At 42.5% G+C, this 13604-nt stretch overlaps 1 protein-coding gene across 1 annotated transcript in view; it reads right to left on the bottom strand.

Moving 5' to 3' along the window:
- ccdc87 (coiled-coil domain containing 87) overlaps window positions 1-13604 on the bottom strand; it is a 109541-nt gene that overhangs the window by 29210 nt on the left and 66727 nt on the right. Inside the window, exons 13-15 of the mRNA XM_041203112.1 lie at window positions 10966-11071; window positions 1907-2007; window positions 926-1041 (exon numbers count right to left, since the gene is read on the bottom strand). Coding sequence (XP_041059046.1) covers window positions 926-1041; window positions 1907-2007; window positions 10966-11071 — 323 coding nt within the window. The remainder of the gene's footprint in view (window positions 1-925; window positions 1042-1906; window positions 2008-10965; window positions 11072-13604) is intronic.

Here is a 13604-nt window from a genome sequence, read left to right as displayed (position 1 = left end):
CACTCCTCTCCTGCTCCAAAAGTGTGCCGTCCACCATAATGGATTAGGTTCCTCCATAAGCATCCAGGGTGCATGCCAGAAATGTGCTACTAAATACTTAAATAAGGCCCATGCTGCTACCAGAAGCACATCCGCTTTGCAGTACAACCCTGAGCGGGTATCTAAATTTGAGGATGCATGTTGCACAACTTTGCCATCATGAGGGGCAAACCTTTACAAGCAGCTGGGCAGCAACTAATGTGGCAGGGGGAGGGCCAGCAATAGGAGGCGAAGGAGCAGTATGGAGAAGAGGATGATCACGTATGACCTCAACCTCTAGTGCCTCTCCCCACCAGAGCTCACAGAGACAAATATGTCGAAAAGCGTTTTATCTAAATAAACCCATCCCTCCCCAATGTGCCAACATCCTACATTAATCACTATTTATCTTTCAATCCTTTCCTTCTGTTCCCATTCATGGACTATGTCCTTACTTAACTATAAAGGCAAACACCAACACAAATATTATCATATGGTCCATGGTGGACAGTCCATGAAGTCCCAACACTCGTTATAACGAAACACCTCCACTCTCTAAGCCTTGATGTAGGTTCCACAGTGTACTGTCATTGTCTGGTTAATGCCCATCAGTCTTCCTCCAATAGCTTGAGTCTTTGAAGTCAGCATCTGAATCCTCTGCAACAGACCAAGTACACATTCACTTCCTCCAGCCGGTGAGCAGCTAATCCCCTGCCTTGTTTTAATGAGATCTCAGCCCACTGTTCATATGATTCCTGGGGTTGGGAGCAGCACTTTTTCACAACCACGATCAAATTTCTGGGCCATGTCTCTAATGAAGTTATTCTAGGAAACTTTCTATCATACAAGGATAGGCTACAAACTTTCTTTTTTAAGACAAAAAGGTTTGCTGGGACTGAAATGCTACCTTCTGATGGAGGTTCTTTTCCCAGGCCTCCAATCATTACAGTGTTAATATTCCATGATCCAGCGGTAAATTCCTCTTTTACAAGGCGCATTTCTGCAATTTCCATTTCATCTTTCCTGTTTTTGAAAAGGAAATAGATAAATTAGGTCCTTCCTCCTGCTGTAGTGATTGTAAACAAAGCTCATAGTGGCCCAAATTTTGCAGTGGTATTGATGCCAAAGCTATCAGTATTCACCATCATTTACACCACTGAAAATGACAAAAACTTCAGTTCTTTGCACATGGACAGAATAACACTGAAATTCATAGTTGCTGTCAGTCATTCTAACCTCCTCCAGGGGGTGTGCTATTGAGCATCTCCCAGAAAGCAAACCCAAAGTAATCAATGAATTCATGAAAACTTCCAGTTTTGTGCTATTAATCCTGTTGTAAAAACTCTTTAAAAAGTTACACCCTATTTAAAGAGTTGTACCTGGGTTTTCAATAGTGTACTAACTTCAGAATTGCTGCTGAATACCAAACAATTTATAGCTATGAAATGTCAAATTTCTCCATTATGGTAAAAACAAAATTTGCTTATATTGATATTTCAGTTTCCAATTAAATCCAATTATAATAATTCATTTTGCTATCTGAAAATTTAAATTGAAAGTGAACGATAAAATGCTTTTAACTTGCTGGTTTGCTATCTGTGAGAACGATTCAATGTGATTGGTTTCTTACCCTGCTTGCTGACATTACTGCTGCTGCACACCAGCTGATCCCATAACCTAAATGCCAGATTAAATCTGATGTCAAGAAAGGGAAATTCCATGCTGGATCTTTATGATTTCCTTTCTTCGAGGTCAGTGCCAAATGCCATTCTTTTGCTGCTAATGGCACAATCTAGCCCAATTTGATCATTATTTTAAATTATGATTGTTAATTCTAATTTAAAATGCTCTATATCTGTGAAAAGAATTTTAAACAGAAGCTGTTTACCGTTTCAGCTCTGCTTCTCGAGCAATAAGTATTTTTCTTGCCTCATCTCCTTCATCCTCACTGTCATATAAATGAAAGGCAACTCCTAAGTAGTCAGTGCCCTGTAAAAACAAAAGAAGGCAAGAAAGCTCTGATTAATTCTACTAAATCCTAGCCATTAACATAGATATTAATGTATTGTTTTATTCTGATTTTGCCTTTCACAGGTGATTAAATGGTTCAGAAGAGATTAGAGAATAGCCAATGACCAAGAGTTGTCAAAGCCCCAAGAAGCAAAATTTATAGAATAACAAGAGTCCATTTTTACCATATGAATTAAAGTACAGTCAAAACAATATAAAATATCCAGTCACTGCCCTTATTATGTTTTAGGAAGTCTCAGTACCATTATTAGACATAAAATAGAAAGACTTTTAGAAGTTACAGCACTGTCAGACTCTATTGAGTACCAATAACATTGGATGTATTGTACAAACTATTTTTCAATCGAAAGAGACACAAATTGTACAATTTTAAAAAGGCAAATAAGTTTATTTTTTATATATTATATACTGTGCTGTATTGAGTAAGTGCCGCACAATGAAAACGTCACCCACAAAATTCAATAATGCCCAAAAACTGGCACAGGGATCATGATGTGCAATTACCCCATGTCCATTGCTTTTGATGCAGACAGCAAGCAAATTTCGCATGGACCTGCTTATTTGCATGATTTCAGTATGCTGGCTGCACCCCTGTGCAGAGGCCTCAAAATCATGAGAGGTTAGCACAAGTTCAAGTTAGCCTGCAATACTTGAAGACAGCAAAGGGGAGATGCACTTTGACTGCAGCAGGTGCTGGAAGTGGCTGGGAAACAGTGCCTGGCGTGCAGGAAGAATGTCAAAGGCACAACAAGTGAGAGAACTGGTTCCAAGGTTCTCAAACACAGTACTGGTGACATTGGTGCAGAAGATGGACAGAAGAAGAGAGGTCTTTAATCCACATGAGGCCAAGGGGCCCACAGACAGAGGCTATGATGTACTAGCAGTCTAGCCCCAAAAGTCTGTATGCAATGTGAAATAAGTTCAATGACTTCGTGTGGTCAAGGTTAGTGAATGTGTCTTCAAATGTCATATCCCAGCAACTGTACCACCAGCCTCAAACTTTGCTCATGCACCACATCCCCATCACTCATCTACCAACAATCTCCATCAATCACGACTAATATGCCATTTGTACAACTTGGTGTACAAGCCTCACACTCACATCTTACACATACTGTCAGCTAATCAACCATGACAGCCACATTACCAAAACGCATTGCATCAGACTCACTCACACTTCCCTCCAGGACCAGGGAGAGAAATCATGGGCCCTGGTGCTTCTCCTGTTTCTGGGCTCCTTATCATCCTGGTTAAACCCCTCACCAAAATGGCATCTGGCACATTTTGCATCAGAATCATGTGCATGTGCCAAAAACTCAATTTCAGAACTTTTAAGGGGCCTCATAGCACCCCAACATCCAGTCCTTTCTGTTTGTAAATCTTGGTAAATTCAAATTGAGTGCAGAATTCCCTACATAACTACATCGACTACATCACTCCAAAAGACAAGGCTGAAGAATGCACACCCATCTTCAGCCAGAAATGTCAAGTGGAGGATCCATCTTTGCCACCTCCAGAAGTCTCCATCACAAATGCCAGTCTTCAGCCAATTCCATTCACTTCATGTGATATCAAGAAATGGTCAAGTGTACTGGACACAGTGAAAGCTAATGGCCCTAACAATATCTCAGCTGTAGTACTGAAGACCAGAATTAAAAATAATTTTTTAGAGGTATTAAAAATTATTTTCTAGCATCATTTGAAACTGCAAGTTCCACCTACATTTAAAGAAAATCATTCTTCGATGGTTCATTTCTGTATTTTTATCTATTGAATGCATTTATTCAGATTGATCCTTTAAATAATTTAATTACACAGATTGCTTATGAATATGAAGTAATAACATTTTCATTATAAACACAAACTTAAGCACAAAATAATCCTGCCAATGATAAATGGTCATTATCAGTAATAGGTAATAAAATTGATTCTAAAACAGATTAAACTGCAATACATTATAACAGGACTTACAACACTCTGGTGTGTAAGAATTTAATGGATGGATTTGCAAAGCAGGCATTTTACATCCTTTTACACCATCCAACAAGATATCAAAGTAGTTTCAGTTCAAGTCTGTAGCAATTCATAATGCTTATTGACGGCTATCAGCTGATGCAAGAACCATAGTGGTTTAGCAATACATAAAGATAAATTAATTCTGCAGCAAAACAGGATTCTGCTTTTAGCTTTTCCATAATACTTTTGCCCATCCCCAAGAATGGAAAACTGCGTGCAGACTCTACTTCATCTCTCATTTTCATAAAAAAAGTCCATTTACATTTTAAACAAATTATTTTACTTGCAGTGCAGCACTGCTAACTCTCTCTGCTCTGCACTCCCCCACAATAGTTGGTGATATTTCCAGACCATTGCCCAGCCTGTGCTCAAAACACCGGAACTTATTTTTTGAGGACTTAACTATGGCCAACACAAGAAGTTAGGGCTCATAGATTTTCCAGTATGCCCCAGATCCAGCCCCCAGCATAGTCAGAAAATTATTTACATTATCTGGACTGGCCATCGTATTTGCTACAGATTCCACATTTGTTAGCAGCTCCAATCTAGTTGTCAAAATAATCATCATTGGTCTTATTTCCCCTGTCAATCCCCCATTTTCCCCCGAGGTGGCAATGCTCTACGACACAGCAAGTGCTCTATCTAGTGGCCTGGTTAAGAGCCAGTAAATCTTACCCACCAAGATCAGTCTTTGTGATGGCCACAGATTTTAGCTGCTTTGCTGCAGTCTTTGCTAACAGCATCTTCCCCAAACCCTTCTCACCGCCTCATCTGAGCCAGTGCTTCATGAATTAACAAATATCTCACACTGCCTAGATGGAAAAGACGTCCCTTGTGCCGGCACAGACTTAGGCAGCCACACAGCGCAATAGTGCCTTGTTATCAAGTACACACGTGTTGTCTTCTTTGTGCCCACTTGAAGACAGGAGCCTGAGCCCCCTTAGAGCACAGGTCCCAGTGTTTTGCACCTTGTGCACCCCTCTCTCCTAGGCCTTGCTTCCCTCTCTCCTGAACACGATGGTGGGCAGCTACAGACAGCAAGGATTAACTGGTAGGGGAGAGGTATGGCTGCATCTGGGGAGGTGGTGGTGTAGTGGTATTGTCACTTCACTAGTAATCCAGAGACACAGGGTAATGCTCTGCCTGAGCTTGAATCCCACCATGGCAGATTGTGAAATTTGAATTCAACAGAAATCTGGAAATAAGAGTCTAATGATGACTATAAAATCATTGTCAAACTTAGCATTGACCTTGGCATGGATACTCATACTCATGGAATCGTACCTTTGTCATTAAGCTATGAATGCAAATAATATTAATGGAAAATGTTTTTCTTTCAAAATAGAGATTTAGTCTGTGGGTGTGTCTTAATTGGACTAAAGGCAGCTGGTCTCAGTGCTTCGATGTGTAAGAGAGGTAAAGTGTATTTGCATTTTTTGAACCTCTTGAGAACTGGTGGTCTGATTCCTGAATTTAGAATTGCATCTCAAACATACCACTTAAAAACAGGTTTTGATAGTAGTTTAAAGTTTCCCTCTGGGATTTTTAAATAACTCAGCTTTACCGAAAGGCTGTCTCATAACAATCTAACAGACAATGTCCCAGACACCACCACCATCACTATCCCTGGGTATGTCCTGTCCCATCGGCAGGACAGACCCAGCAGAGGTGGCAGCACAGTAGTGCGTACTAGAGAGGGAGTTGCCCTGGGAGCCTTCAACATCATCTCCAGATCATGAAGTCTCATGGCATCAGGTCAAAAATGGGCAAGGAAACCTTCTCTGATTACCATGCAGCGCCACCACCTCCCCACTTGGCTGGAGTCATACCAAGCACAAAGGAAGATGGTTGTGGCTGTTGGAGATCAATCATCTCACTTCCAGAACATAATTGCAGGAGTTCGTCAGGGTAGTGTCCTAGGCCAAAACATCTTCAGCTGTTTCATCAATGACCTTCCTTCCAACATAAGGCCAGAAGTGGGGATGTTCACTGATGACTGCACGATGTTCAGCACCATTCACGACTCCTCAGATACTGAAGCAGTCCATGTCCAAATGCAGCAAGACCTGTACAATACCCAGGCTTGGGCTGACAAATGGCAAGTAACATTTGTGCACACAAGTACCAGGTAGTGAGCATCTCCAACAAGAGAGAATCTAACCATTGCCCATGACATTCAATGGCATTACCATCACTGAATCCCCCCACTATCAACATCCTGGGCATAAACAGTGACCAGAAACTCAACTGGACCAGTCATATAAATACTGTGGCTACAAGAGCAGGTCAGAGGCTAGAAATCCTGCAGTGAGTAACTCACCTCTTGACTCACCAAAGCCTGTCCACCATCTACAAGGCACAAGTCAGGAGTGTGATGGAATACTCTCCACTTGCCTGGATAACTGCAGCTCCAAAAACACTCAAGAAGCTTGACACCATCCAGGACAAAGCAGCATGCTGCTTGATTGGCACCTCATCCACAAACAGTCACTCCCTCCACCACCAACGCACAGTGGCAGCAGTGTGTACCATCTACAAGACGCACTGCAGGAACTCACCAAGGCTCCTTAGGCAGCACCTTCCAAACCTACGACCACTATGATCTGGTAGGACAAGGGCAGCAGACACATGGGAATACCACTACGTGGAATTTCCTCTCTAAGCCACTCACCATTCCAACTTGGAACTATATTGCCATTCATTCACTGTCGGGGTCAAAATTCTGGAACTCCCTCCCTAACAGCATTGTGCATAAAGCTACACCACATGGACTGCAGCGGTTCAAGAAGGCAGCTCACCACCACCTTCACAAGAGCAATTAGGGAACGGGCAATAAATGTTGGCCTAGTCAGTGACACACATACCCCATAAAAAAAATCTCCCTGCCCCAAATGGAGGGGACAGTGATGGCCATCTTTGGAGTGGTTATGTCTGAAGCTGTGGCAAACAACATGGCTGAAAACATCAAAAATGATGGCATCCTCATTCCTAACTCTGCTTCTCACATCTTAGATCCCTCTCATCCCACAATCCCTTCTGGTTTACAAGCTGCAGCTGATACATGCACCACTGCTTTCCCCGTCCTCCCCTCAACACAGCCTTTTCCATTCAGATACCCTAGAACTATCACCTTATCAGATGGTGGTGGAGAAGGAAAAACTTGAAGAGCAGGAAAACAGTAATGGAGATAAAACAGTGTCATTCGCTCTCAAGCTTGCAGCCACCAGCTCAGATACTGACACTGCATGTACTGCAGAGGTGGGATCTGCATGTGGTTAGCATGAGTGCATTAAGGGTGAAAGCGTGACACAAGCTTTATAGGAGGTGAGGTCACATACGAGTTCTGCAGCAGAGTACTCAGGTGAGGACTTCAATGGGGCCGTCTTCAGAAAAAGGCGCATAGAAATTCTTGGTGTAGTGTAAGGCCTGCAGTCATTACCTAGGAGCATGGAGTAGTCTCACACTAACTTTACACATGGCTTTGCGCAGAGGTTGGAGCCCATCATTATGAGCATGGGAATGCTCATAATTCCAACTCCACTAACTACACTTATACAAGCAACCATGATGCAGCCTCTGATGGCAATGTCTCAACTTCCATTGCAGCACAATCAGAAGCCACTCAATGTCTGGGTGCTGCAATAGAAGCTCATACTAAAGTCATGCATATTTAGCCAAAAATGTTCTGGCTGCAGCCACTGTGGCTGCAGATACAGTTGTAATATTGCTTTAAGAATGATGTCCCTTTAAAAAGTTCAACATGCAGATAGCCAGGTACCTTGATGTCATCATGTGCCAAGGAGCCACGGCCTCTCTCTGTATTGTAGTACCCTAGACAATAGCTGTGTCTAGGGATTGCTCTGCTGCTTATACTGATTTAGCTGTAAATAAACCCCACTAAAGATCCTCAAGTAAACTGAATCCACATACCTCATTTGTGTTACATATATAGCATGAGGATATCACTTGATACCAGTGATCAGAGGGGTATGCAGGATCTCATTAAAGTCCAGAAATCTGTATTCTAACACTGGTGTATTACCCCAGGAGTGTGGCAGCAGTGCTGTTGAGCATGACCTGGTGCGCTTGCTTAGGGAGATAGCATTAGTCCTCCCACCTCTTGCACACAGTAAGTGGCCTTGCTGTTGCCCACCAGCCAGCCCAGGCTGCTGCCAAGATGGTGCAAACCAAAGTGGCGCCTTCTAATATACGAGTTGCACAAATTGTTCTGCAAGGCCATCTGCAGTCTTCCCCACTCGAAGTCTGAAGCCTTTCACCAGCCATGTTGCAGCCAGTGGAATAACTGCAGGAGTACCAGGACAGGCAAAGCTGCATGGAAGAAGGCACCAAAGGAATGCACGAGGATGATTAGTTAATTTTGTATATTGGAATATTGGATGGTTTGGTTGAGAAAGGTTCTTGGAAATTTTTTAAGGTGGCTTTTATTTCAGTATTGTGGCCAAGTGGATGCTGTGATGGTCTGCAGTAGAGAGAAGGTCAGTCATGGTATTGCTACTGAATGGGGAATTGGATTGCTTACGCTGATACTAGTCAGATAAACCAATCATGGACACTCTGGCTGGAAATAGCCTCTGTGTTTTCCCCCTCCCTTCCTCCTCAGCTACTTGCCTAATGGCAAAGGCTGTGCCCTCATGATGGCAAGGCAGTGTAGGATACAGCAGACCGAAATGAATTGTGACACATGCTCTAGAGAGTATTGCAGGGCTCTTCTAGAGCAGTCCAGGAATAGATATATTGCTTGAGCACTCCAGTGGTCTGCTCAATAACATTCTGCATGGCTGCATGCTACCTAAGTGTGCATGGGTTGCACATCTGAGTCATGAGCCAACTGGTTAGTGGATAGCCCTTGGGGTGTCCATTGTTTCTTGTGCTGGCTCAAATGCCGATGGCTTAGCAAAGTGGCGTAGAATAATGACATCATGACTGGTGCCAGGATACCTGGCATTGACTTGCAAGATGCACCGAGTATGATTGCACACCAGCTGGACATTGAGGAGTGTTTCCATTTGCAGCTGCAGTACTTCTCTGAATTTACATGCAGCACTGCAAAGTGATGAGTGTATAGTTAATGGCACACTGCACCATGGGGAAGCCTGCTATCCTGGCAAAGCCGCATGTTCAATCTGCCTTCTTCTCTTTGGAAAGGGAGAGTGCAAAGAATTCCCCTTTCTTTGCATACAGACTTTCAGTCATCTCACTTATACAACAGTGGACAGCCCCCTGTCCCAGCCTGGAATGAGACTGACATGCAGAAGTTGAAGACCACAGTTACCTTTACCGGTGTTGGCTATTATGACTTAGCCCTGCTCTAAGGTTACAAGTCTGCCTGCACAGATGGAAAATTCCTGTGAGCACATCCTTAATAAAATGAAAATATTGCATACACTTCTTCATTGAGATTGAGATATGAGAATTGCTCCCTGAAGATACTCGGTGAATAGAGGCTCCTGTTAAAGCCCGTCTGCCCCATCCTCCTCCACTCCCTTCAAGCAACTTATCCTCCTTTGTGTTGCCTCTGTTCATTCACTCTGTAATGCTCCGGGCCAAGGGGGCTTCCTTCATGCTAATGTAACAACTGTGACCGAACTTCTGGCTATTAATGAAATATGGCAGGTCCTGAGGATTTGAAAGATGATATACAAATGCAAGTCTCTATTTCAAAGCGAATATTAGTGGAAATAAATGGGCATGATTCAGGAGTAGGATTAGTTTTACTTAAACCAGTATGAAGACAAATGCTAGGCAATGTTTTGCCACATACACCTAATTCACAGTAGGTAGATTAATAAGTTTTTGCATAGATAAAGAGTGAATTCACACTAGAAGTTTAACTCTACTGTGAAATCGTTAAAGCATTTCATTGGCAATGACCTTAATGCAGTGTAAATCAGGTGCTACAGCCTAAGCTGACTCCAAAGCAAAGGGGAGTCTTACTTTGTTTCATTCCAATGTCAGATAAGGACCGAACTCCAAACTCAGACTGGAGTTACCCCAAAGCTGCAACTTTGCTCCAATGCTGCACTTCACATGTAACTACAACCTTATAATTAAAACCAGGAAAAAATAAGATGAAACTCTGAAAATCAAGGTTTATTATTATAACATAATTTAATTTGATAAATGATGACTTTAAAAATCAAGATAAGTAATTGAAGTTTGAACATCAAATCTGGAAAACAGCATTTTCTTTTACTTTGGTCACAATGTTGGTATGATTAAAATAAATCCTCATTTATCCAAAATATTTAGGAGAAAGGAAATTAATTTGGATGAACGAGTAGCCCGTTACACTCAAAGACAAACTCGTTATAATAGGACTACAATTCAGAGATAGAATTACAACAATATAGACAAGATTCTCCACCTGGTGTTCACATCTAATGAGGCTCTATAGTGGAGATGTTGCTTTACTGAATTTATTCTCTAGTACTATGGCAGGGAGGTATAAACAGAATACATGTTAAAACACTTTGCCAAACAGTGCATTTTATTACATCTGGAATTGATTAAAGTTGATGTTCATCCTTAATTAATATTTAATGCAATTTTTGAAATGGTTCTAGTTAACGCAAAGGGATTTGATCAGAACCATCATAGCATTGGGGGGGGGTTGCACAAACAGAACAGTCCCACTCTTTCAGTTAACTCTGACATTGAGCTGCATTTCCAACACACAATCAAAGCACAGTGTCAAAGTGGACTGCCCTGTTTGCTTTTTTTTTCATATAACAAGTACATCAAAAATATACAATCAAGCTTTTTCCCATTTAATTTTGGGAACGGTTGCAAGTATAGCAAAAATATTCTTACAAAAAGGATTAAAAACACTACTTCATTATGATCTTTTGACAACTCTAGGTCAACAATCCAGCAACATACCTGTGTAGAAATGTAGTTTAAATAATCGTGCACTGGAAAAACATTTTTGGACTGATCCACAGATTCAAGTGCAGATTCTTCAGCTTCTTTCTTTATTATTAAGTATCTGTAAAAAGTTCAAACAGATGATATAAACAAAAACGTGGGGTACTTGATTCTCCTTAAAAAGTTGATGCTGCAAAGTGGCTGCATTTTTTGGTTTGTATTATTAATAACTAGAGATTAGGCCATTAAATTGTACTGAGGTATGCAGAGCACTTCAGGTACATTTACAGTAGTATTCATTTTAAATAAAACCCCAGGCAGTTGAGGGACTGGGTGAAACAACTGTTAGAATGCAGCACATGTTGATTCGGGTCTTGGGGCTGTTGTGTTGATGAGAGGGACAGTAAGAATGGGCCCCAAATTACTCAGCTTTTTCTCCACTTCCAAGCACAATTTGAACATCATTTGCTCTGACTGGCAAATGTCGCATTTGTGTGTCAACCACATGTTTATCATGGGGAGGGCTGCACTTATGGGATACAGTGATTGTTTTGGCTGGTTCCTCTGATCAGTGGTCTCCTGGCATGGTTCTTGGTTACTGGTATGCACAACCTGATACATCATCATCTACGCCATACATCAGCATATCCATTCTGTTCACCCTTATACACCTCCCCCCCTCCCAACAACTGTGTGATCTACTTTTTAACAACAATATGAAACTATGGGCCTGAAATTCCATGGAGTAGCAATCAGAGTCGGATTACCACTCCGCTTCTAGTTTCTTATCTTGAAGCCCAGGCGATCCTTTCTTGCCTGACTCAGGCTGGGTGAGGGCAACGTGCCCCTGAGGCCTTCATTCGAGGGCTACACAGTTGGATGCAGGGAAGCCATGGCCCCCTTTTTATGGCACTATCTGCTGTAACTTACCTGTAAAGCAGCTAAGTTTAAAGCTCCAGCCACTTTCAAACCAGTGAAAAGATAAGTTTGTAAGGTAAGTGAGTAGGATTGGTTGGGGGGAGGTTGGGTGGTCAGTAGCAGGGGGTTGGGTGGGGAAGGAAGGGTCTGGTGGTTAGTTGGGAGGGGGTATCAGGTGGTTGGTGGGTGGATGGGGGTTGGATAGTCAATAGATGGGGTGGAGTTCAAATGATCAGTGGAGGGATCAGTTGGGGGTGAAGTCAGGGTGGTGCAGTTGGGGGGAGGTTGTAGTCAGTGGGTCACATGCGGGTTGGGGAGTTGGGGGCATCCAGTGGGGGGGGGGGGGGGGGGGGGGGAGGAGTGTGAAGGGTAGTTGAGGATTCCATGGTGGGTCAGGGGGTGGTGGTGGCAGGTTCCATGGGAGGTTGGGGGTGTGGGATATGTCCCATGGGGGGCTTAGGGGGCATGGGTGGAGTCCCATGGGGGGCCAGGGAGTTGGAGGACTCCCATGTGTTCTCACGGGGATGTGGGGAGTTTCTATGGGGGCTGGAGTGCGGGAGTCCCACAGGGGGTGTGGGGGGAGTCTTGAGGGATTCAGTTTCCCACAGTATTTTCATCCTTTAGGGAAGATGTCTTGGAGGCACACTGGTCTTTTTCCTTCCTGAGGACATTAGCATTGGCAAAATATGACAGCAACTTTGCAGCATTTCTGGTAAGTAGAGTGTGGACTTCAGGATTACTGAACTGCAAGGACAATGAGTCGTTTGTGATGAAAGATTGATCCAGGAGAAAAGACTGAAGGTCATCTATGTCTGGACTCTCTGGGACTAGGAGAGAAGAAATCAGGATTTTCTGAGGAATGTTTTACTCTCTTGAAGCACACAGGGAAAAACCTTTAAAAGATGAATGATCTTCAACTCCAATGAAGATTCGCACAGCTGTATCATTCAACGCTGCATTGAAGATGGGAAAGCTATTGAAGATCTGAGATTCCGATGAATCTGAATGATGAAGGAAAAAAATAAGAAAATTCCAATAAGGAAAAGAAGAAGAGATGATTTACCGATGGTATTTCAGAAAGAATGTCTGCTTTGAGTAGGCAGTGGTAAGAGAGCCACACTTTTCTCTGCATGCAGCTGCTCCAGCATGGGCAATGGGAAGAATTTTTGAGGATATGTAGATAAGACAGCATCATTTTCTGTAATGGGATGAATTTCAATGACAAATGAAGACAAATTTCCTGTAGACAAATAACTTGGAGACAAGTTTGCTGTACAGGATTGGAAAGCTTTAGAAGTTCTGAAGATTCTGCCCCGGTTTCTGTATTGACGTACGGCTCTAGAGGGAAGAGAGTTTTCAGCTGAGACTGAAATATGGGCCTGAATTGACTTTCACCCCTGGAAATAGGTGCTATCATCTCGTTGGCAATATGATCGTCCATGAACTCTGACATGGAATCAGGCAAGCCATTCTCTCTGGAAGTTTCTTCATGGATAATGTGAAGATGGATGTTATTTTTAAAAATATTTTGGGGAATATGGTGGTATTCTGTAAAAAAGGCTGTGAATGTGATTAATTAAACTGGGGAGAAGGTTAGTAAAGAAAGCTTATCCGTGGGAACTGAGAGATGAAAGGTAAAGGTGCTGGATGCGTGGATTTGTAATGAAAGGCTACGGTAAAGTTAAATGTACAAGTAAATAGGTTGGGTTTTAAAATTTGCATTAGGTAATAGGTAG

The sequence above is a fragment of the Carcharodon carcharias genome, chromosome 13 (genome assembly GCF_017639515.1).
Source record: "Carcharodon carcharias isolate sCarCar2 chromosome 13, sCarCar2.pri, whole genome shotgun sequence".
NCBI lineage: Eukaryota > Metazoa > Chordata > Chondrichthyes > Lamniformes > Lamnidae > Carcharodon > Carcharodon carcharias.
The sequence above is the reverse complement of the archived record's forward strand: the minus strand, read 5'-3'. Positions and strand labels throughout refer to the sequence as shown.